Genomic DNA, 24462 nt, shown 5'->3' with positions numbered 1-24462 from the left:
GAATGCTTTTGAAAGTAAATCAGCTAATTGTATGTATGTATGTATGTATGTATGTATATTTTTTATATTCTGAGAATGTCTATTCCCTGTGTCATGAGAAACATAGCCTTATATAATGGTAGGGAGAAAAATTGTATTTTTCAATAAAATAAAGATTTGCTTTATAACAAAGCAGTATGCAATCTCTACATGAGCTTTAAATGTATGTAATGTAGGACTGGATCGTAATTGGATAAATTCAGGATTAACTTATGGTATTTGAACTTCAGCTGAGACACATTGAGAACAAATTGGAAGTAGCGCCTACCAGTACAGCTGTGATCGATTCTGTGATGGATGCTAAGAAGTCCGCAAGTGCTACCCGGAAAATAAGTAGGAAAGGTACGTGTGAAGTCCCTTTTAAGAATTTAATTATATTAAATACAGACCCATAAATTGTTATTACTGCTTGTGGGGGTGTACATATGCCATGGCCTACACTGTGGAGGCTGATGGCCGCCTTGTAGAAGTGATTCTCTCCTTCCACCTTTGTGTGGGCTTAGGGTCAGCCCCATTAACACAGATTTTTGTTGTTTCAGTTTAGTGTTTTTTGGTAGTCTGCAGGGCATGTCCTTAGACTGAGTTCTTATGCTGAGTACCTCAGACGCAGCTCATGCTTAGTAATGCTGATGATATTTTCATCAGTGCATCTGTCTGACAGTTGAGTTTTCGTTGTTTGCGGTAATGGGAATTTCGTTTGGGTGTTTGAGGTTCTATAGACTTATTTTAATTCACAGGTATAGTCTTTGAAGGTAAAATTATTTGACTTAACACGAATGTGTTTCTTTTGTGGAGGTCTAAATTGTTAGTCATGCATTGAATATCTTTCATCTAGAAACTATATAATAAATTGATACTATGCATATATTTGCTTCTTTTTGATTTCCTTGTTGAGCTATAAGGTGCAAGTAAATGCTATCTACTTAGACTAAGTGTTACTGGTTTTTGACAATTCTTGTCTTATTGTTTCCAAGGAAGGGTTCCTGAGGATTTAACCTAGGGCCCCACATGCAAGGACAGTCCCTACTGCTGACCTGTATCTTCAGCTTTATTTTTATTTATTTTGTACTTTGAGATCAGTTGTCTACACTGGTCTTGAATTCACTTTGTAGTACAGGCACACCTTGACTGACAATTCTCCTACCTTTCAATATATGGGTTTTAATTTGGCATTACTTTCTTTCTTTTTTTTTTTTTTGACCCAATTGGTAAGATATAATTGCCCACTTAAACATACAAAGCCCGGTACCATCCATCCCTTGAGAACATTAATAACAGCCTGTAAATACACAGAGCAGAATCTTAACATCACCTGCCATGGCTTCTCCCCTCTCTCCGTCTCCTCTTCTCTCTCCTTGGTATTACTTTCTTAGAGTACAATCTTTTCTATAAATTTTGTTGACTGTGGGCCTTTTCTATCTGCTTACCTAATATCTAACTAGAAGTGGTAGAAATAGCACATAGGTAAATTATTCTCTTAGACAGTCATGGTTTATGTCATATGTTCTCACAGATTTCTTTTTTCCCCTTTCAGATGGTAGATGTCTAGATGATTCTTGGGTCAGTGCTCCAACTTCCAAATTTTCTAAACCACGGAAAGAGAAATCTCGTAGTCCTCTTAGGGCTACTACCCTGGAAAGTAATGTCAAGAAAAACAATCGTGTGGAGTTCCGTGAACCTTTGGTTTCTTATAGGTTGGTATAGGAAATACTGGTCTAGTCTCTAATAACTACAGTCGGGTTATGATGTTTTAGATTTTCTTGCACTGATTCTAAAGTTCTGCTAGTTCCTTTTCTTGCTGCTGTGGCTGTATGTCTGACAAGCGGCTGAGCAGGAAAGCTTTAGTTTGCTAAAATGTAAACAGAACACAGTCTCTATGGCAGAGAAGGCCTGGCAGCAGGCCTCTGAGGCTGCAGGGCACACTGTGTCTGCAGTTAAAAAGCAGAGGGAACAGGGCTCTAGGAATGAAATCTCAAGGCCTACCTAGTACCTCACTTCCTCTAACCAACTGTCCAACTCGTAAAGTTCCACAGACCTCTAAAGAAAGTGTCAGACTGGGCACTGTATTGTTCAAACACATGTGCCTGTCTCACACTCAAGCCACAACAGATAATTCAAGAATAAGCATTCACCAAAGCATACGTAAAAACCCACAAACCCCTCCAAATTCAACCAAATTAAATACTCACTACTGGATTGTCTTTTTTTGTGATACTAGATTTCAAATCCAGGATCTCTCATATAGTTGCCAAAGACTCAGCCACTGAGCTGCATTCCCACTCTGTGTCCTCTTCTAAGTATTTGATAGGAAGAATAGTAACATTGTCTGTGTGTGCCTGTGTGCATGTCTGTCTGTCTGTCTGTGTGCATGTATGCCACATGTGTTGTTAGTGCCCAAGAGTTACAGTTGGCTGTGAGCTGTTCCCGTGTGGGTCCTGGGAACTGAACTCTGGTCCTCGGGAGGAGCAGAAACCGCTCATGACCAAGCCCCGAGTATTATGAACCATCTTTTTTGGCCCTGGAATTAATTTTTTTCTTTTACTAATTGTATGAGTTTATTCTTTTACTTTGTAACAACTTAGATGTTCTAGATTAACTTATTATTTTAACAATGTAGGATAGATAATAGAAAATGTATATATGTTTTTGTTAACAAGGCCTAGGATATTTAAGTACTACAATTAGATAATTTTATATTTTTTTTAAAGGCATTTTACGATTATCAGGGTTTTTTTTTTAAAGATTTATTTATTTATTATATATAAGTACACTGTAGCTGTCTTCAGACACCAGAAGAGGGCATCAAATCTCATTACAGATGGTTGTGAGCCACCATGTGGTTGCTGGGAATTGAACTCAGGACCTCTGGAAGAGCAGTCAGTGCTCTTAACCTCTGAGCCATCTCTCCAGCCCTAATTTTATATTTTTGAAGGATACCTTACTAATGTATCTTAGTCTTACTGTGGCAAATAGTAAGAAGTTTTTGTTAACAGAGAGTATGGACTCTATGTGCCATGTCTTAGGCAGTGAGGGTCTGCCTACTCTTGAGCTTTATGTAGTTTTAAAGCTGCCACTCATTTCTCTAGTTATGAGAGAGTTCACTTTAGACAAAAGTTTTTAGGGCTTTTTGCATACTAGACCTTTCAATAATATTTACTTACTCACTTACTTACTACTTACTTACTACTTACTACTTATTTACTACTTACTTACTACTTACTACTTACTTACTACTTACTACTTACTACTTACTTACTACTTACTACTTATTCATTTACTTACTACCTACTTACTACTTATTTACTACTTACTTACTACTTACTACTTACTTACTTACTACTTACTTACTTACTACTTACTTACTTACTTACTTTTTGAGACTGGGTGTTGTTAAGTTGCCCAGACTGGTTTTGTATTCATGATCTTTCTACCTCAGACTCTAGCAGCAATAGACCTTTTAAAAATTTTATCTGTCTATCTGGCTGCCTGCCTGCCTGCCTGCCTGCCTGCCTGCCTGCCTGCTTGCCTGCTTGCCTACTTTTTGAGAGTTGTTAAGTTGCCCAGATTGGCTTTGATCTTGTAGTTCTCTTGCCTCAGGCTCCCCAGCAGCTTGGATCATGGACATGTAGCATTAAGCTCTGGTTTTACTTTTTCAAACTTGAAGGGAATTATTGTTGGTTGGTTATTTTGCTTCTGCTATTAACTCCAGGTTCTTCATTCAGTGTAAGACTGGCTTCAGTTTGACTGCTTTGTTTTACTATTACTCAGGCTCTTTTTATTGGCAAGCAAAAATGATTTGTGGTGTACATAATGTCTTGATTCATGTATTCATTTTAGAATCACATAATCAAGTGCTTTAATGTATGTGTCACACACTTACTGTCTGTGGTAAGAATACCTAGTATCTAATCCCTGCAGTTTTAACTGTACAGAATTTTTTGTTCTTAACACTAATCATAGAGCTTTTTCATTTTTATCACAGGGAAACCCATGGTACACTTTTCAGCCTAAGTCCCAGTCATCTGGAGTCGAAGCATGTCTATTGTATTCACGAGGAAAAGCCGGAGAATGGGAAGCAAATGGTAGTCAGTCGGGAAGACCGGAATAGCCATTGCTGCGATTTTGAGAGTGCTCAACCCTCTGTCATCAGTGATACAGTTGTTAGATTTTTAAATGATGGACCAGCAATTGATGCATTGCACAGTTCTGAATGTTTAATGAAAATGGGAGTGCATATAAGAACTGAGGAAGAAATGCCTAACAGAACAAAAGGAAGTGAGAACAACTCAAAGCCTTCCCTTAACAGCATGGAGCATGATGTTGATCCGAACGTGTTGCTGCTGTCTGACTCTTCTCCATCCTCTACTAGTGCCTGTAATTCCCAAAGAGTAGGTATTTGTAAGCGGCAACAACATGATGTTAAGCTGGAAAAACTTAAAGAGCGGATTAGGAAACAGTGGGAACACTCAGAAGAAATAAATGGCCACGCTCAGACTCTAGGTCATATTGACCATCCAGTAATGGTTGTTAATGTTGACAACTCAGTGACAACAAAAGTTAGGAAAGTGGCAACAGCACCACCCGCTCCAGCATACAAAGGTTGGTACTGTCTGTGTGCTTTTCTCTGTCTTCATGTCCCCTGGTTCCCTAGGATGTACAGAACAGCTGAGTGTCAAATCAGCAGCATATGAAAAAAAATGTGCATGTTAAAAATGACAGTTCTAGCCCTAAGTCAGAGTTTCTGGAGATGGGTTCCAGAATGAGATTTGTCTGTTTGTCTGTCTGTCTATATGTCTGTCTGTCTGTCTGTGAGACAGGCTCTCTCTGGTAGCCCTGGATGGCCTGAAATTCACTATGTGAACAGACTGGCCTGGAACTATCAAAGGTCAGTCTGCCTCTGCCTCCCGAGTGCTGGAATTAGACCACAATAAGAGTTTTTAACAGGACCCTTTAGAGGATCTTCCCTCTCCTCTCCTCTCCTCCTCTTCTTTCTGCAAGAGAGTTTATATCTCAGACTGGCCTTAAACTCAAGCAATCTGGGTTGATAGGCATGGGCCACCGTGCTCAGGTCCTTAGGGATTCTTAGAGGTTGAGACTATAACCTAGGAAATAGAATTAGTACCATTTTCTGACAGCCAAAAGAATATTGTTTGGAATTCATAAGACTTGCTTAAAAGTTATGTGTGTAGTGGTGCGTGCTTGTAATCCCATCTGCTCTGGAAGGTGAGGAGACAGAATATCTAGGTTAAGGCCAGCCCAAACTGACAGCTAGCCTGACTTTTGAGACCCTATCTCAAAATAGAAAGTTTAAAAAGGGACAGGGATGTAGCAGTGGATAGCTTGTCTACCATACTCAAGGCCCTGGGCTTTATTCTCAATATTTGAAAAACCCCATTTACCCCACTTACAAGACAAAGAAATCAGTCTCCATTTAACATAGGACTGCATGTTATTTTGGCATTGACATGGATCCTGTTTTAATTTTTGACAAAGTTTCTCATATTTTAGAAAAATATTTAAAACAGATTTAAGCTAGTATTAATAAATTTTTACTGAGGGGCTGGGGATTTAGCTCAGTGGTAGAACGCTTGCCTAGGAAGCGCAAGGCCCTGGGTTCGGTCCCCAGCTCCGAAAAAAAGAACAAAAAAAAAAAATAAATTTTTACTGAGAAATGCTCTTCAGATCTATTTTCTTTTTATAGCTAATTTTATGTTTTCATAAGTGGTGGGTTTAAAGGATTTCTGTTTTTTTAAATTTATTTATTTTTTTATGCCATTTTTTTTATTAACTTGAGTATTTCTTATATACATTTCGAGTGTTATTCCCTTTCCCGGTATCCGGGCAAACATCCCCCTCCCCCCTCCCCTTCCTTATGGGTGTTCCCCTCCCGACCCTCCCCCCATTGCCGCCCTCCCCCCACCAGTCTAGTTCACTGGGGGTTCAGTCTTAGCAGGACACAGGGCTTCTCCTTCCACTGGTGCTCTTACTAGGATATTCATTGCTACCTATGAGGTCAGAGTCCAGGGTCAGTCCATGTATAGTCTTTAGGTAGTGGCTTGGTCCCTGGAAGCTCTGGTTGCTTAGCATTGTTGTACATATGGGGTCTTGAGCCCCTTCAAGCTCTTCCAGTTCTTTCTCTGATTCCTTCAACAGGGGTCCTATTCTCAGTTCAGTGGTTTGCTGCTGGCATTCGCCTCTGTATTTGCTGTATTCTGGCTGTGTCTCTCAGGAGCGATCTACATCCGGCTCCTGTCGGTCTGCACTTCTTTGCTTCATCCATCTTGTCTAATTGGGTGGCTGTATATGTATGGGCCACATGTGGGGCAGGCTCTGAATGGGAGTTCCTTCAGTCTCTGTTTTAATCTTTGCCTCTCTCTTCCCTGCCAAGGGTATTCTTGATCCCCTTTTAGAGAAGGAGTGAAGCATTCACATTTTGATCATCCGTCTCGAGTTTCATTTGTTCTAGGCATCTAGGGTAATTCAAGCATTTGGGCTAATAGCCACTTATCAGTGAGTGCATACCATGTATGTCTTTCTGTGTTTGGGTTAGCTCACTCAGGATGATATTTTCCAGTTCCAACCATTTGCCTACGAATTTCATAAAGCCGTTGTTTTTGATAGCTGAGTAATATTCCATTGTGTAGATGTACCATATTTTCTGTATCCATTCCTCTGTTGAAGGGCATCTGGGTTCTTTCCAGCTTCTGGCTATTATAAATAAGGCTGCGATGAACATAGTGGAGCACGTGCCTTTTGTATATGTTGGGGCATCTTTTGGGTATATGCCCAAGAGAGGTATAGCTGGATCCTCAGGCAGTTCAATGTCCAATTTTCTGAGGAACCTCCAGACTGATTTCCAGAATGGTTGTACCAGTCTGCAATCCCACCAACAATGGAGGAGTGTTCCTCTTTCTCCGCATCCTCGCCAGCATCTGCTGTCACCTGAGTTTTTGATCTTAGCCATTCTCACGGTGTGAGGTGAAATCTCAGGGTTATTTTGATTTGCATTTCCCTTATGACTAAAGATGTTGAACATTTCTTTAGGTGTTTCTCAGCCATTCGGCATTCCTCAGCTGTGAATTCTTTGTTTAGCTCTGAACCCCATTCTTTAATAGGGTTATTTGTCTCCCTGCGGTCTTACTTCTTGAGTTCTTTGTATATTTTGGATATAAGGCCTCTATCTGTTGTAGGATTGGTAAAGATCTTTTCCCAATCTGTTGGTTGCCGATTTGTCCTAATCACGGTGTCCTTTGCCTTACAGAAGCTTTGCAGTTTTATGAGATCCCATTTGTCGATTCTTGATCTTAGAGCATAAGCCATTGGTGTTTTGTTCAGGAAATTTTTTCCAGTGCCCATGTGTTCCAGATGCTTCCCTAGTTTTTCTTCTATAAGTTTGAGTGTATCAGGTTTGATGTGGAGGTCCTTGATCCACTTGGACTTAAGCTTTGTACAGGGTGATAAGCATGGATCGATCTGCATTCTTCTACATGTTGACCTCCAGTTGAACCAGCACCATTTGCTGAAAATGCTATCTTTTTTCCAATGGATGGTTTTGGCTCCTTTGTCAAAAATCAAGTGACCATAGGTGTGTGGGTTCATTTCTGGGTCTTCAATTCTATTCCATTGGTCTATCTGTCTGTCTCTGTACCAATACCATGCAGTTTTTATCACTATTGCTCTGTAATACTGCTTGAGTTCAGGGATAGTGATTCCCCCTGAAGTCCTTTTATTGTTGAGGATAGTTTTAGCTATCCTGGGTTTTTTGTTATTCCAGATGAATTTGCAAATTGTTCTGTCTAACTCTTTGAAGAATTGGATTGGTATTTTGATGGGGATTGCATTGAATCTGTAGATTGCTTTTGGTAAAATGGCCATTTTTACTATATTAATCCTGCCAATCCATGAGCATGGGAGATCTTTCCATCTTCTGAGGTCTTCTTCAATTTCTTTCTTCAGTGTCTTGAAGTTCTTATTGTACAGATCTTTTACTTGCTTGGTTAAAGTCACACCGAGGTACTTTATATTATTTGGGTCTTATGAAGGGTGTCGTTTCCCTAATTTCTTTCTCGGCTTGTTTCTCTTTTGTGTAGAGGAAGGCTACTGATTTATTTGAGTTAATTTTATACCCAGCCACTTTGCTGAAGTTGTTTATCAGCTTTAGTAGTTCTCTGGTGGAACTTTTGGGATCACTTAAATAAACTATCATATCATCTGCAAATAGTGATATTTTGACTTCTTCTTTTCCGATCTGTATCCCCTTGACCTCCTTTTGTTGTCTGATTGCTCTGGCTAGAACTTCAAGAACTATATTGAATAAGTAGGGAGAGAGTGGGCAGCCTTGTCTAGTCCCTGATTTTAGTGGGATTGCTTCAAGTTTCTCTCCATTTAGTTTAATGTTAGCAACTGGTTTGCTGTATATGGCTTTTACTATGTTTAGGTATGGACCTTGAATTCCTATTCTTTCCAGGACTTTTATCATGAAGGGGTGTTGAATTTTGTCAAATGCTTTCTCAGCATCTAGTGAAATGATCATGTGGTTTTGTTCTTTCAGTTTGTTTATATAATGGATCACGTTGTTGGTTTTCCGTATATTAAACCATCCCTGCATGCCTGGGATGAAGCCTACTTGATCATGGTGGATGATTGTTTTGATGCGCTCTTGGATTCGGTTTGCCAGAATTTTATTGAGTATTTTTGCGTCGATATTCATAAGGGAAATTGGTCTGAAGTTCTCTTTCTTTGTTGGGTCTTTGTGTGGTTTAGGTATAAGAGTAATTGTGGCTTCATAGAAGGAATTCGGGAGTGATCCATCTGTTTCAATTTTGTGGAATAGTTTGGATAATATTGGTATGAGGTCTTCTATGAAGGTTTGATAGAATTCTGCACTAAACCCATCTGGACCTGGGCTCTTTTTGGTTGGGAGACCTTTAATGACTGCTTCTATTTCCTTAGGAGTTATGGGGTTGTTTAACTGGTTTATCTGTTCCTGATTTAACTTCGGTACCTGATATTTGTCTAGGAAATTGTCCATTTCCTGTAGATTTTCAAGTTTTGTTGAATATAGGCTTTTATAGTAAGATCTGATGATTTTTTGAATTTCCTCTGAATCTGTAGTTATGTCTCCCTTTTCATTTCTGATTTTGTTAATTTGGACACACTCTCTGGGTCCTCTCGTTAGTCTGGCTAAGGGTTTATCTATCTTGTTGATTTTCTCAAAGAACCAACTTTTGGTTCTGTTGATTCTTTCTATGGTCCTTTTTGTTTCTACTTGGTTGATTTCAGCTCTGAGTTTGATTATTTCCTGCCTTCTACTCCTCCTGGGTGTATTTGCTTCTTTTTGTTCTAGAGCTTTTAGGTGTGCTGTCAAGCTGCTGACATATGCTCTTTCCTGTTTCTTTCTGCAGGCACTCAGCGCTATGAGTTTTCCTCTTAGCACAGCTTTTATTGTGTCCCATAAGTTTGGGTATGTTGTACCTTCATTTTCATTAAATTCTAAAAAGTTTTTAATTTCTTTCTTTATTTCTTCCTTGACTAGGTTATCATTGAGTAGAGCATTGTTCAATTTCCACGTATATGTGGGCATTCTTCCCTTATTGTTATTGAAGACCAGTTTTAGGCCGTGGTGGTCTGATAGCACGCATGGGATTATTTCTATCTTTCTGTACCTGTTGAGGCCCGTTTTTTGACCAACTATATGGTCAATTTTGGAGAAAGTACCATGAGGAGCTGAGAAGAAGGTATATCCTTTTGCTTTAGGATAAAATGTTCTATAAATATCCGTTAAGTCCATTTGGCTCATGACTTCTCTTAGTCTGTCTACGTCTCTGTGTAATTTCTGTTTCCATGATCTGTCCATTGATGAGAGTGGGGTGTTGAAATCTCCCACTATTCTTGTGTGAGGTGCAATGTGTGTTTTGAGCTTTAGTAAGGTTTCTTTTACGTATGTAGGTGCCCTTGTATTTGGGGCATAGATATTTAGGATTGAGAGTTCATCTTGGTTGATTTTTCCTTTGATGAATATGAAGGGTCCTTCCTTATCTTTTTTGATGACTTTTAATTGAAAATTGATTTTATTTGATATTAGAATGGCTACTCCAGCTTGCTTCTTCTGACCATTTGCTTGGAAAGTTGTTTTCCAGCCTTTCACCCTGAGGTAGTGACTGTCTTTGTCTCTGAGGTGTGTTTCCTGTAGGCAGCAGAATGCAGGGTCCTCGTTGCGTATCCAGTTTGTTAATCTATGTCTTTTTATTGGGGAGTTGAGGCCATTGATGTTGAGAGATATTAAGGAATAGTGATTATTGCTTCCTGTTATATTCATATTTGGATGTGAGGTTATGTTTGTGTGCTTTTCTTCTCTTTGTTTTGTTGCCAAGACGATTAGTTTCTTGCTTCTTCTAGGGTATAGCTTGCCTCCTTATGTTGGGCTTTACCATTTATTATCCTTTGTAGTGCTGGATTTGTAGAAAGATATTGTGTAAATTTGGTTTTGTCATGGAATATCTTGGTTTCTCCATCTATGTTAATTGAGAGTTTTGCAGGATACAGTAACCTGGGCTGGCACTTGTGTTCTCTTAGGGTCTGTATGACATCAGTCCAGGATCTTCTGGCCTTCATAGTTTCTGGCGAAAAGTCTGGTGTGATTCTGATAGGTCTCCCTTTATATGTTACTTGACCTTTTTCCCTTACTGCTTTTAATATTCTTTCTTTATTTTGTGCGTTTGGTGTTTTGACTATTATGTGACGGGAGGTGTTTCTTTTCTGGTCCAATCTATTTGGAGTTCTGTAGGCTTCTTGTATGCCTATGGGTATCTCTTTTTTTAGGTTAGGGAAGTTTTCTTCTATGATTTTGTTGAAGATATTTACTGGTCCTTTGAGCTGGGAGTCTTCACTCTCTTCTATACCTATTATCCTTAGGTTTGATCTTCTCATTGAGTCCTGGATTTCCTGTATGTTTTGGACCAGTAGCTTTTTCCGCTTTATATTATCTTTGACAGTTGAGTCAATGATTTCTAGGGAATCTTCTGCTCCCGAGATTCTCTCTTCCATCTCTTGTATTCTGTTGGTGAGGCTTCTATCTACAGCTCCTTGTCTCTTCTTTTGATTTTCTATATCCAGGGTTGTTTCCATGTGTTCTTTCTTGATTGCTTCTATTTCCATTTTTAATTCCTTCAACTGTTTGATTGTGTTTTCCTGGAATTCTTTCAGGCATTTTTGCGATTCTTCTCTGTAGGCTTCTACTTGTTCTCTAAGGGAGTTCTTCACATCTTTCTTGAAGGCCTCTAGCATCATGATCAAATATGATTTTGAAACTAGATCTTGCTTTTCTGGTGTGTTTGGATATTCCATGTTTATTTTGGTGGGAGAATTGGGCTCCGATGATGCCATGTAGTCTTGGTTTCTGTTGCTTGGGTTCCTGCGCTTGCCTCCTGCCATCAGATTATCTCTAGTGTTACTTTGTTCTGCTATTTCTGACAGAAGCTAGACTGTCCTATAAGCCTGTGTGTCAGGAGTGCTGTAGACCTGTTTTCCTGTTTTCTTTCAGCCAGTTATGGGGACAGAGTGTTCTGCTTTCGGGCTTGTAGTTTTTCCTCTCTACAGGTCTTTAGCTGTTCCTGTGGGCCTGTGTCTTGAGTTCACCAGGCAGGTCACTTGCAGGGGAAAAGTTGGTCCTACCTGAGGTTCCGAGGCTCAAGTGTGCTCGTGGGGTACTGCCTAAGTCCTCTCCGCGGCGGCAGCAACCGAGGAGATCTGCGCCGCTCTTTCCGGGAGCCTCCGTGCACCAGGGTTCCAGATGGCGTTTGGTGTTTTCCTCTGGTGTCTGGATGTGCGCAGAGTGCAGTCTCTTCTGGTTTCCCAGGCGTGTCTGCCTCTCTGTAGGTTTAGCTCTCCCTCCCACGGGATTTGGGTGCAGAGAACTGTTTATCCGGTCTGTTTCCTTCAGGTTCCGGCGGTGTCTCAGGCGCAGGGGTCCTGCCGCTCCTGGGCCCTCCCCTACGGGAACCCAGAGGCCTTATACAGTTTCCTCTTGGGCCAGGGATGTGGGCAGTGTTGGGCAGTGTTGGTGGTCTCCTCCGCTCTGCAGCCTCAGGAGTGCCCACCTGACCAGGCGGTGAGGTCTCTCTCCCACGGGGTCTGGGAGCAGAGAGCTGCTGCGGGCCGGGATCCGCGGGTGTGGGACTTCCGGTAAACACAGGAAGTGCCCGGTCTCAGAGGAATTCTGCCTCTGTGTGTCCTGAGTTCACCAGGCAGGTCACTTGCAGGGGAAAAGTTGGTCCTACCTGAGGTTCCGAGGCTCAAGTGTGCTCGTGGGGTACTGCCTAAGACCTCTCCGCGGCGGCAGCAACCGAGGAGATCTGCGCTGCTCTTTCCGGGAGCCTCCGTGCACCAGGGTTCCAGATGGCGTTTGGTGTTTTCCTCTGGCGTCTGGATGTGCGCAGAGTGCAGTCTCTTCTGGTTTCCCAGGCGTGTCTGCCTCTCTGTAGGTTTAGCTCTCCCTCTCACGGGATTTGGGTGCAGAGAACTGTTTATCTGGTCTGTTTCCTTCAGGTTCCGGCGGTGTCTCAGGCGCAGGGGTCCTGCCGCTCCTGGGCCCTCCCCTGAGGTTCCGAGGCTCCAATTTATTTTTAATTTCTGTGTCTGAGTGTATTGCCTGCTTGTGTATCAGTGCATGTGGGTCCTCTAGGAGCATAGACAGCTCTTAATTGCTAAATCATCTCTCCAGACCTGGGTTTCTGTTTTTATGTATGCGTTCCTTAAATTGTTTTTCATAGGGCTATGCATGTAACAAGGGGTTGATTTATTGGTTGGTTTAGCTTACGTTAGTTTTGTCATTAAATCTGCCACTGTAACTTTCTTTTTAAGGCTAAAAGAATTGTTTTACAATTTGTGAGAGAAAGGTGTATTACTATTTTTTTTTAAAGATTTATTTATTTTCTGTATATGAGTACACTGTAGCTGTCTTCATGCACCCCAGAAGAGGGCATCAGATCTCATTACAGGTGGTTGTGAGTCACCATGTGGTTGTTGGGAATTGAACTCAGGACCTCTGGAAGAGCAGTCAGTGCTCTTAACTGCTGAGCCATCTCTCCAGCCCAAGAGATGTATTATTAATACAACCTTTTTATATGTTCTATTCACACTGTTGGCAGAGCAGATAGCAAATGGTGGAAACAAAATATTCTTCTTGGCTCTGAAAGAATGATTGCCCCAAATCCTTGTTATATATAGCGTGTCAGACCCACTAAAGCAGTCTATATTTTCATGTTATTTTTTAGTTCTGTAAAAATCAAAGTTCTAAGACATCAAAGGTTATCTCACTGAAACAGACTTAAGGTGTCTTTTTGGATCAATATTTTATTTAATACTTTACTTAGGTATTATAAATCTTAAAAGTAAAAAACCCTCAAATATAACTTTTTAAGTTGGTCATTGGCCTTACCATATTTTTATGATAGTTTTTAAAACATGCTTTTCATATTAAAAGATTTTGTGACTATAACTTTTATAGGGCTTTCTTGATAACATGTAGTAGATATTTAAAAAATTACTGTAGGGGGTTGGGGATTTAGCTCAGTGGTAGAGTGCTTAGGCAAGCGCAAGGCCCTGGGTTCGGTCCCCAGCTCCGAAAAAAGAAAAAAAAATTAGAAAATTACTGTAGGATATAGTTTCTAATATTCTGATTAAAGGACTTATTTGTTAGAATAGCAAAGTAGTTTTGTACAGTGTAAATTAAATGCACCTCATTACATTGTATTTTTAAGTGATACTTTATTTACTTGTGTAAATAAGAAATTCACTTCGCTGACTGTTCTAAAGCTTTATGTACATTTACTTTGAAAAGCTTTACTGCGCTTGTGTCCCTCCGCTGGATGCACCGCTGGGGGTTGCTTGTGTTAACAGGTTGTATATATTGTTCAGAAACAGTTTATGCCCATGAGCAATTTATGCTTGCGTTCATTTTCTCTTTTTATACAGTTTCTCATTGAAGCAGTTCTGCACCTTGATGGGTCCTTCATTCTCTTTTTGTTACACGGTCTTTTTTCTGCTTTCTCTCCTTTCCTTGTGTTAGGTCTTGAACTCAAAGCCTTGTGTTTGCTAATCCTTTTTTGCTGCTGCTGCTGGTTTTCTTTTGTTATTTGTTGTTGTTGTTGTTGTTTTGTTTGCTTTAACAGCTGAGGCAGAATTGTAGTTTGGGTCAGCTTTGGATGGTGAGACACTGTCTCAAAAACCCAAAAACGAACAAGACCCCAAAGACACCGGTATTATTTTATGGAGCACAAAGGGCATTTGTGCTGTGATGATTCATATTGCACTTTTATTGATTAATGATTGATTAATGCTTGCCTGTCTTTTTCTTCCTGGTGTAAAGATCAGTGACAGTAAAGAGCTTAACTTGTAATGAATATAAATAAGAACACAATATATTTTTAAAATTTCTACTTTTTAAAATTGTGTGTGTGCTTACCCGTATGTCTATGGAGGTCAGAGGTGTTGAATCTCCTGTAGATGGAGTTACAGGCAGTTGTGAGCTGTCTGATATGGGTGCTAGAATTTGAACTGGGTCTCTTTTCTCTTTTTCTTTTTAAAAAAAATTATAATATTTATAAATTATACTATTTATTTATAAATTATGTTATAATTTAAACATTATACTTTATTATATATAAGTACACTCTAGGGTCTTATTGCTGTGAACAGACACCATGACCAATGCAAGTTTTATAAAGGACAGCATTTAATTGGGGCTGGCTCACAGGTTCAGAGGTTCAGTCCATCATCATCAAGGCGGGAGCATGGCAGCATCCAGGGAGGCGTGGTGCAGGAGGAGCTGAGTTACACATCTTTACCTGAAGGAAACCAGGAACCCACTGAACATCCTCAGACAGCTAGGAGGAGTGTCTCCAAGCCCACCCCACAGTGACACACTTCCTCCAACAAGGCCACACCTCCTAATAGAGCCACTCCCTGGGCCAAGCATATGCAAACCATTACACTGTCTTCAGACACACCAGAAGAGGGCATCAGATCTCATTACAGATGGTTGTGAGCCACTGTGCGGTTGCTGGAATTTGAACTCAGGACCTCTGGAAGAGCAGTCAGTGCTCTTAACTGCTGAGCCATCTCTCTAGCAGGGTCTCTTTTCAAGAGCAGTGTGTACTTTTAACCACTAAGCCATCTCTCTAGTCCCAGGAATTAAAGAAAAAAAGTTAATAATTTAGGGACTAAGAAACATATTGTTATTGAAATTTTAACATATATGAAAATCCATATACAAAGAATATGGGTTTCTAAAGAGAGAAATAAAAAAAATCCAAACCCTAGAATACTCCAAAATCTGAATTATGGTAAGAACTGATGGAACATTGTAAGTGAAAAGTGTCACATCTGATCTCCTGTGGTCACAGGTCACAGGTCACAGTGAAAATGCAGGCACATGGTATGATTTAATCAGACTCCCATGGGGTAAAACTCCCAGCCAGGGCCATGCCCTATCATCTTGGATAGATCTCTGCCATGCGTATCCAGATTCCCCAACTCCATTTTGCTCACAGGGATAATAAAACCGTGTGTTTGTAGATCACACATAGCGTGGAACTTCCCCATCATGTCCCACAAAGGGTTGGGGAGGGGGTTCTTAGCTTTTGCTTATTATCTGTTCTATGGTGTAAAGTTACTGCTGGGAATGGAAGAAAAAAATGTCTGGTGAATACCTTTAGTAGTAACAACTTATAGGTAAAGAAAAACTACTTAGGTTTATCAGTAGTGCCAAAATCAAGCTTTCAAAGTGTGAAACATTCTCCAGAAGACTTGGGCTGGAGTGACCGGCCAGCAGACAGGACCTGAGAAACAAGACACCAGGGAAGAGAGGCAGACTGTACAGCTAGAGATGAGGACTCTGTTTCAGAAGTAGGTCTGATGTCAGGCAGTCGTGGTGCATGCCCTAAATCCCAGCACTCAGGAGGCAGAGGCAGGTGGATTCTGTGTGTTTGAGGCCAGCCTGGTCTACAGAGCAAGTTCCAGGACAGCCAAGGTTACATAGAGAAACCCTGTGTTGAGAAACCAAAGGGAGTGGTTCTGTCTGCATTGCAGGAGCGTATGCCAGTAAGTGGATGCTATAATGAAGCCTGTGGATACCTACCTCAGTGAACAGAAGTGGAAAGGGACTGTGACTATGGAAGAGGTTGAGAAAGCACACAGGGTTACCGTTACTATTATTTTAGGATATATTATTTTAGTATGGTGGAAAACATGTGCAGATTGCAAAGCCAGAGAGAGATTTAGCAACTAGTGTGTCAAAGTTGTTGCTGATGAAAATCAAAAATACTGGTGACATGTTACTGTTTTGTGGATATTGCCCCAGAAAGATGCTGACGCTAGCCGAGAAGATAGTCAGCATAGGCATTGAGGCTGCCGAGGACAGAAGGGCTGCTGAGATGTGTTAATGCAGCAGGCGCCCAGAAACCTCGAAACTGATGACTGAAAGCACTCACTTTCTCTGTTAAAGGCTTACTTTCTTACTCATCCATTGCACTAACAGAAAGTTAGACCACAGACAGCTTTTGAAATTGGTGTCACTGGCACAGGTGCAGGCAGGCAGCTCCCACTCACCGCTGGGGAGCAGGCTTCCAGCAAAAATCCTTACTACGTATGGGCTCGCAGAACATGAAGTTAAAACGTAGAACCCCTACCCACTGTTTGTAAGGTTTTTTTTTTCCCCATCTTTATTAAATTGGGTATTTCTTATTGCTTATTTACATTTCAAATGTTATTCCCTTTCCCGGTTTCCAGGCCAACATCCCCCTAACCCCTCCCCTTCTCTGTGGGTGTTCCCCTACCCACCCTTCCCCCATTACTGCCCTCCCCCAAGAATCCCATTCACTAGGGGTCCAGCCTTGGCAGGACCAAAAGGCTTCCCCTTCCACTGGTGCTCTTACTAGGCTATTCATTGCTACCTATGCAGTTGGAGCCCAGGGTCAGTCCATGTATAGTCTTTGGGTAGTGGCTTAGTCCCTGGAAGCTCTGGTTGCTTGGCATTGTTGTTCATATGGGGTCTCAAGCCCCTTCAAGCTCTTTCAGTCCTTTCTCTGATTCCTTCAACAGGGGGTCCTATTCTCAGTTCAATGGTTTGCTGCTGGCATTCGCCTATGTATTTGCTGTATTCTGGCTGTGTCTCTCAGGAGAGATCTACATCCGGTTCGTGTCGGCCTGCACTTCTTTGCTTCATCCATCTTATCTCGTTTGGTGGCTGTATATGTATGGGCCACATGCGGGGCAGGCTCTGAATGGGTGTTCTTTCAGTCTCTGTTCTAAACTTTGCCTCCCTGTCCCCTCCCAAGGGTATTCTTGTTCTCCTTTTTTTTTTTTTTTTTTTTTTTTTTTTGGTTCTTTTTTTTCGGAGCTGGGGACCGAACCCAGGGCCTTGCGCTTCCTAGGTAAGCGCTCTACCACTGAGCTAAATCCCCAGCCCCTCTTGTTCTCCTTTTAAAGAAGGAGTGAAGCATTCACATTTTGGTCATCCTTCTTGAGTTTCATGTGTTCTGTGCATCTAGGGTAATTCGAACATTTGGGCTAATATCTACTAGTCAATGAATATATACCATGTGTGTTTTTCTGTGATTGGGTTACCTCACTCTGGATGATATTTCCCAGTTCCATCCATTTGTTTATGAATTTCATAAAGTGATTGTTTTTGATAGCAGAGTAGTATTCCATTGTAGATGTACCACATTTTCTGTATCCATTCCTCTATTGAAGGACATCTGGGTTCTTTCCAGCTTCTGGTTATTATAAATAAGGCTGCTATGAACATAGTGGAGCAAGTGTCTTTGTTATATGTTGGGGCATCTTTTGGGTATATGCCTAAGAGAGGTATAGCTGGATCCTCAGGCAGTTCAATGTCCAATTTTCTGAGGAACCTTCAGACTGATTTGCAGAATGGTTGTATCAGTCTGCAATCCCACCAACAATGGAGGAGGAGTGTTCCTCTTTCTCCACATCCTCGCCTGAGTGTCCCGTCCCCCCCCCCCCCCCCCCCCCCAGAGCTGAGGACCGAACCCAGGGCCTTGAGCTTGTTAGGCAAGTGCTCTACCACTGAGCTAAATCCCCAACCCCTGTTGCCGGAGTTTTTTATCTTAGCCATTCTGACAGGGTGTGAGGTGGAATCTCAGGGTTGTTTTGATTTGCATTTCCCTTATGACTAAAGATGTTGAAATTTCTTTAGGTGCTTCTCAGCCATTCGACATTCCTCAACTGTGAATTCTTTGTTTAGCTCTGAACCCCATTTTTTAATAGGGTTATTTGTCTCCCTGCGGTCTAACTTTGTGAGTTCTTTGTATATTTTGGATATAAGCCCTCTATCAGTTGTAGGATTGGTAAAGATCTTTTCCCAATCTGTTGGTTGCCGTTTTGTCCTAACCACAGTGTCCTTTGTCTTAAAGAAGCTTTGAAGTTTTATGAGATCCCATTTGTCGATTCTTGATCTTAGAGCATAAGCCGTTGGTGTTTTGTTCAGGAAATTTTCTACAGTGCCCATGTGTTCGAGATGCTTCCCCACTTTTTCTTCTATTAGTTTGAGTGTATCTGGTTTGATGTGGAGGTCCTTGATCCATTTGGACTTAAGCTTTGTACAGGGTGATAATAATGGATCGATTTGCATTCTTCTACATGCTGACCTCCAGTTGAACCAGCACCATTTGCTGAAAATGCTATCTTTTTTCCATTGGATGGTTTTGGCTCCTTTGTCAAAAATCAAGTGACCATAGGTGTGTGGGTTCATTTCTGGGTCTTCAATTCTATTCCACTGGTCTATCTGCCTGTCTCTGTACCAGTACCACACAGTTTTTATCACCATTGCTCTGTAATACTTCTTGAGTTCAAGGATAGTGATTCTCCCGGAAGTCCTTTTATTGTTGAGGATAGTTTTAGCTATCCTGGGTTTTTTGTTATTCCAGATGAATTTGCAAATTGTTCTAACTCTATGAAGAATTGGATTGGTATTTTGATGGGGATTGCATTGAATCTGTAGATCCCTTTTGGTAAAATGGCCATTTTTACTATATTAATCCTGCCAATTCATGAGCATGGGAGATCTTTCCATCTTCTGAGATCTTCTTCAATTTCTTTCTTCAGAGGCTTGAAGTTATGATACAGATCTTTCACTTGCTTGGTTAAAGTCACACCGAGGTATTTTATATTATTTGGGACTATTATAAAGGGTGTCGTTTCCCTAATTTCTTTCTCAGCTTGTTTCTCTTTTGTGTAGAGGAAAGCTACTGATTTATTTGAGTTAATTTTATACCCAGGCACTTTGCTGAAGGTGTTTATCAGGTTTAGTAGTTCTCTGGTGGAACTTTTGGGATCACTTAATTATACTATCATATCATCTGCAAATAGTGATATTTTGACTTCTTTCTTTCTAATCTGTATCTCTTTGATCTCCTTTTGTTGTCTGATTGCTTTGGCTAGGACTTTGAGAACTATATTGAATAAGTAGGGAGAGAGTGGGCAGCCTTGTCTAGTCCCTGATTTTAGTGGGATTGCTTCAAGTTTCTCTCCATTTAGTTTAATGTTAGCTATTGGTTTGCTGTGTAAATTTGGTTTTGTCATAGAATATCTTGGTTTCTCCATCTATGTTAATTGAGAGTTTTGCTGGATACAGTAACCTGAGCTGGCATTTGTGTTCTCTTAGGGTCTATATGACATCTGTCCAAGATCTTCTGGCTTTAACAGTCTTTGGTGAGAAGTCTGGTGTAATTCTGATAGGTCTGCCTTTATATGTTACTTGACCTTTTTCCCTTACTGCTTTTTGCTTTTTTTTTTTTTTTGGTTCTTTTTTTCGGAGCTGGGGACCGAACCCAGGGCTTTGCGCTTCCTAGGCAAGCGCTCTACCACTGAGCTAAATCCCCAACCCCCCCTTACTGCTTTTTAATATTCTTTGTTTTATGCATTTGGTATTTTGACTATTATGTGACGGGAGGAGTTTCTTTTTTGGTCCAATCTGTTTGGAGTTCTGTAGGCGTCTTGTATGTTTATGGGCATCTCTTTCTTTAGGTTAGGGAAGTTTTCTTCTATGATTTTGTTGAAAATATTTACTGGTCCTTTGAGCTGGGAGTCTTCACTCTCTTCTATACCTATAATCCTTAGGTTTGATCTTCTCATTGTGTCCTGGATTTCCTGTATGTTTTGGGCCAGTAGCTTTTTCCATTTTACATTATCTTTGACAGTTGAGTCAATGATTTCTATGGAATCTTCTGCTCCTGAGATTCTCTCTTCTTTTTTTTTGGTTCTTTTTTTCGGAGCTGGGGACCGAACCCAGGGCCTTGCACTTCCTAGGCAAGCGCTCTACCACTGAGCTAAATCCCCAACCCCGAGATTCTCTCTTCTATCTCTTGTATTCTGTTGGTGATACTTGTATCTACGGCTCCTTGTCTCTTCCTTTGGTTTTCTATATCCAGTGTTGTCTCCCTTTGTGCTTTCTTTATTGTTTCTATTTCCATTTTCAAATTTCCATTTTCAATTCCTTCACCTGTTTGATTGTGTTTTCCTATAATTCTTTCAGGGATTTTTGTGTTTCCTCTCTAAGGGTTTCTACTTGTTTACTTGTGTTTCCCTGCATTTCTCTAAGGGAGTTCTTCACGTCTTTCTTGAAGTCCTCCATCATCATGATCAATGTGATTTTAAATCTAGATCTTGCTTTTCTGGTGTGTTTGGATATTCAGTGTTTGCTTTGATGGGAGAATTGGGCTCTGATGATGCCTTGTAGTCTTTGGTTTCTGTTGCTTGGGTTCCTGTGCTTGCCTCTCACCATCAGGTTGTCTCTGGTGTTACCTTGTTCTGCTATTTGTGACTGTGGCTGTGTGTCAGGAGTGCTGTAGACCTGTTTTCCTGTTTTTCTCTCAGCCAGTTATGGGGACAGAGTGTTCTGCTTTCAGGCGTGTAGTCGTTCCTGTCCACTGGCTTTCAGCTGTCCCTGTGGTTGTGTGTCCTGAGCCCACCAGGAGCAGAAAAGTTTCAGTCCTCAGCACCATAAAAACCACAACATTCGGCCCAAAAGAAAAATAATAAAATAATTAGGCAATGTATTCCTAAAGTGTGCCTTTATTATTTAAGCCCTGTGTACACAATTGATGAAGAGTCAATATACAAACTATTCCTCTTTAAAAATTCAATTATTTCTTTCTTAATTTTTGTTTGTTTGTTTTTTTTTCAAGATGGGTTTTTCTGTGTAGTCCTGGCAGTCCTTGAACTCACTCTGTAGACCAGATTGGCCTCGAACTCAGAGAGAGAGATCTGTCTGCCTCTACCTTGAATGCCGATGTTAAAGGAGTGGGTTACCATGGCTCAACTTAAAATTAATTCTTTTTCTTTTCTTTTTTTTTTTTTTCTTCGGAGCTGGGGACCGAACCCAGGGCCTTGCGCTTCCTAGGCAAGCGCTCTACCACTGAGCTAAATCCCCAACCCCCTTAAAATTAATTCTTAAACATTGACTTAATTGTGTGACTATGTGCATGTGTCTGCATCCAGTGTCAAAGCATATATCTCCATGTCAGAGGACAATTATCACCATGCTGGCCCTGGGGCCCAAATTCAGGTTTTTAGGGATGGGAAGCTAATGCCTTTTCCCTGTGGAAGCATTTCATAGAATTAAAAACACTTTATTGAAAGCATGCTAGCAGTGGGGAACGGAGGTGCAAATGTAGTTGGTTTTCTACATGATTTTAATCAAATGAGTCAGTGTTCTGAAGATACTTCTCATATTTTTCCACTGTTTGGAACACGTGACTAGGGTCAAAAATAAGCATGTCAAGCACAATCTTCTGGCCTTCAGTTCTGTGTTCAGTTATGATAATAAGGTGGTCGATTTCTGTCAAGTGGACAACAAAATCTCTGGCCTTGTATGTGTAAAACATGGCGCTTGACGTGGGTTTAGAGAAATTACCATTGATACTAAGGTTGCAGTTTGTTGACCATTGGCAAAAAAGCTGACGTGGTTTTGAACCAAGGTGGTAATGGTGGAGGTGAGGAAGTTGTCAACACTGTAGGTCTCTTAGAGAGCATGAGGAATGGCTGAAGGACTTCAAGCTGTGCCTGCTTACCAAAGAGCAAGAATCATCTCGGTTTATAAAGTCAAAGAGCAACTTGTAAGACAAGAGCTTGCAAATGAGGCCAGCAACTCTTGAGGAGATTCAGAGCTGTCTCTAGCTGATCTACTTTCCAGTTCTCCAACCGCTTCTGGGATTTCTTCTTCATCCCTCTTGTATTTAGTTTATTTTTCCTTTTTATTAAAAAGTAGATTCTCTCCTCATACAATAATATATCCTGATTACAGTTTCCCTTCCCTTTACTCCTTCTAGTTCCTCCCCTCCTCTGCTCCCCTGCCCTTGGAATCTACTCCCTTTCTGTCTCTCATTAGAAGAGAACAGACTCCTAAGAGAATATGATATAATATGACAAAATAAACTATAATAAGATAAAACCCATCACGTTGAGGCTGGACAAGACAACCCAGCAGAAGAAAAAGAGCCCTAAAGTCAGGCCCAAGAATCAGAGACCAGGATTCCTATAAAAATACTAAGGTGAAATCTGTAACCATAAGGCACCTGGTGCGGACTAAGGTAGGCCCCGTGCTTGCTCTTCCGTCCCTGTGAGCCTTGCTAGTTAGTTTTGAAGGCCTTGTCCTCCTGGTGTCCTCTATCCCCTCTGGTTCTTACACTCTTCCCACCTCCTCTTCTGCGGAGTTCCCTGAACTCCATGGGAAAGGGTTTGATGGGACACCCCATTTAGAGCTCTGCATACCAAGGGCTCTCTCCATGTAATGTGTGGCTGTAGGTCTCTTATCTGTTCCCATCTGCTGTAGGAGGAGGTCTATCTTCTTTTTTTAATTCACTTTATATTCTGATTGCTGTCCTCCCCCCTCCCCCCCAAGTCTCTTCCCTCCTCCCCTTTTACTCAGAGAATGGAGGCCCTCATGGTTACCTCCCAGCCCTGGCACATCACATCTCTGCAGGGTTAGGTGCTTCTCCTATGAGGCCAAACAAGACAGCTGAGTTAGGGGAATGGATCCTACAGACAGGCAACAACTTTAGGGATAGCCCCTGTTTTCAGTTGTTTGAGACCCACATGAAGACCAAGCTGCACATGTGCTACATATGTGCAGGGGTGCGTTGGGGTCGGGGCAGGTCCAGCCTGTGTATACGCTTTGGTTGGTGGTTCGGTCTTTGAGAGCCCTCCAAGGGTCCAGTTTAGTTGACTCTGTTGGTCTTCCTGTGGAGTTCTCATAACCGTGGGGATATGGAACCTGAAGAGGCCACCTCCTGTACCAGGCAGGAACCCCAGAGAAGACACCAACCCACCCACAGAACTTTCCACAAAAATTCATCCTGCCTACAAGAAATTCAGGGATGGGGGATGGAGCAGAGACCCATCCCTTGGGCAAGCACCAATCAAGCACCAATCCCTGACACTACTAATGATGCTCTGTGGTGCTTGCAGACAGAGTCTAGCATAACTGTCCTCTGAGAGGCACCACCCAGCAGCTGACTCAGACAGATGCAGAGACCACAGCCACATAGTGGGTTGAGCTTGGGAACTCTGATGGAAGAGTTGGGGGAAGGACTGAGGGCCCCGAAGGGAACTGGAACTCCACATCTTCTCTTGGGGAGAGCACTGGTCTATAAGTATAGAAGAATATCATTAGAAGTCATTTTATTGATACTTTTTTATAAGACCACTGGTATTTGGTTGTGCCCTAGGTCTCTGGGCTATTTAGTCTCTGGTTCTCTGCCACCCAAGCAGGGCTGGGTATGGGTTCTGTCTCGTGAAGTGGATTTTAAGTCAATTAGACATTGTTTGGCTACTCTCGAAAGCTCTGCGGCTACCATTGTCCTAGCATATCTTCCAGGCAGGACAGATTGCAGGTCAAAGGTTTTGTGGCTGGGTTGATGTTTCTGTTGATGTTGACTGTTTCTCTTTTGGTAGCCTGTGTTGTACTTTCCTCCACCAAAGATGTTAGAATGTAGGGGTGAAGGTATCGTGTAGGTATCAGTTCGGTTTCTCTATGTTCAATGAATTGTGTGGGTGTTGTTCTTGGCAGTGGGGCCCTCTCTGTCAGGTTGTGGAGAGCACCCCATTGTCTTAGCAACAGCCTGGGTCGTTTGGGAATTTCCATGGGGCCCCTCTCCCCTTGGCCAACAACTCAATTCAGTGCAGTCCCAGTACTGGAATACTTGTTTGGTGACAAGAGATGCTGAGTTCAGACTCTGTCTGCCCCATTATTAGATCTTAATTAGGTTTGCCTTCATATATTTTAGAAAGTTTCCATTGCTCTAGGTTTCCATACCATCCTTCAAATGCCCCTTAATTCCAGCTGTCTCTCCCTGCATTCCTTCCCTTAACCTTTCTCCCCTCCCCTTCCCAACCTGATCC

At 41.5% G+C, this 24462-nt stretch overlaps 1 protein-coding gene across 4 annotated transcripts in view; it reads left to right on the top strand.

Moving 5' to 3' along the window:
* Cep350 (centrosomal protein 350) overlaps positions 1 to 24462 on the top strand; it is a 141077-nt gene that overhangs the window by 18342 nt on the left and 98273 nt on the right. For all 4 annotated transcript variants that reach the window (NM_001427193.1, XM_039091366.2, XM_039091367.2 and 1 more), the window contains exons 4-6: positions 270 to 381; positions 1574 to 1733; positions 4022 to 4638. In NM_001427193.1, the coding sequence (NP_001414122.1) occupies positions 270 to 381; positions 1574 to 1733; positions 4022 to 4638 (889 nt within the window). The remainder of the gene's footprint in view (positions 1 to 269; positions 382 to 1573; positions 1734 to 4021; positions 4639 to 24462) is intronic.

The sequence above is a fragment of the Rattus norvegicus genome, chromosome 13 (assembly GCF_036323735.1).
Source record: "Rattus norvegicus strain BN/NHsdMcwi chromosome 13, GRCr8, whole genome shotgun sequence".
In the NCBI taxonomy this organism is placed as follows: domain Eukaryota; kingdom Metazoa; phylum Chordata; class Mammalia; order Rodentia; family Muridae; genus Rattus; species Rattus norvegicus.
This window is presented reverse-complemented; position numbering and strand designations above follow the sequence as displayed.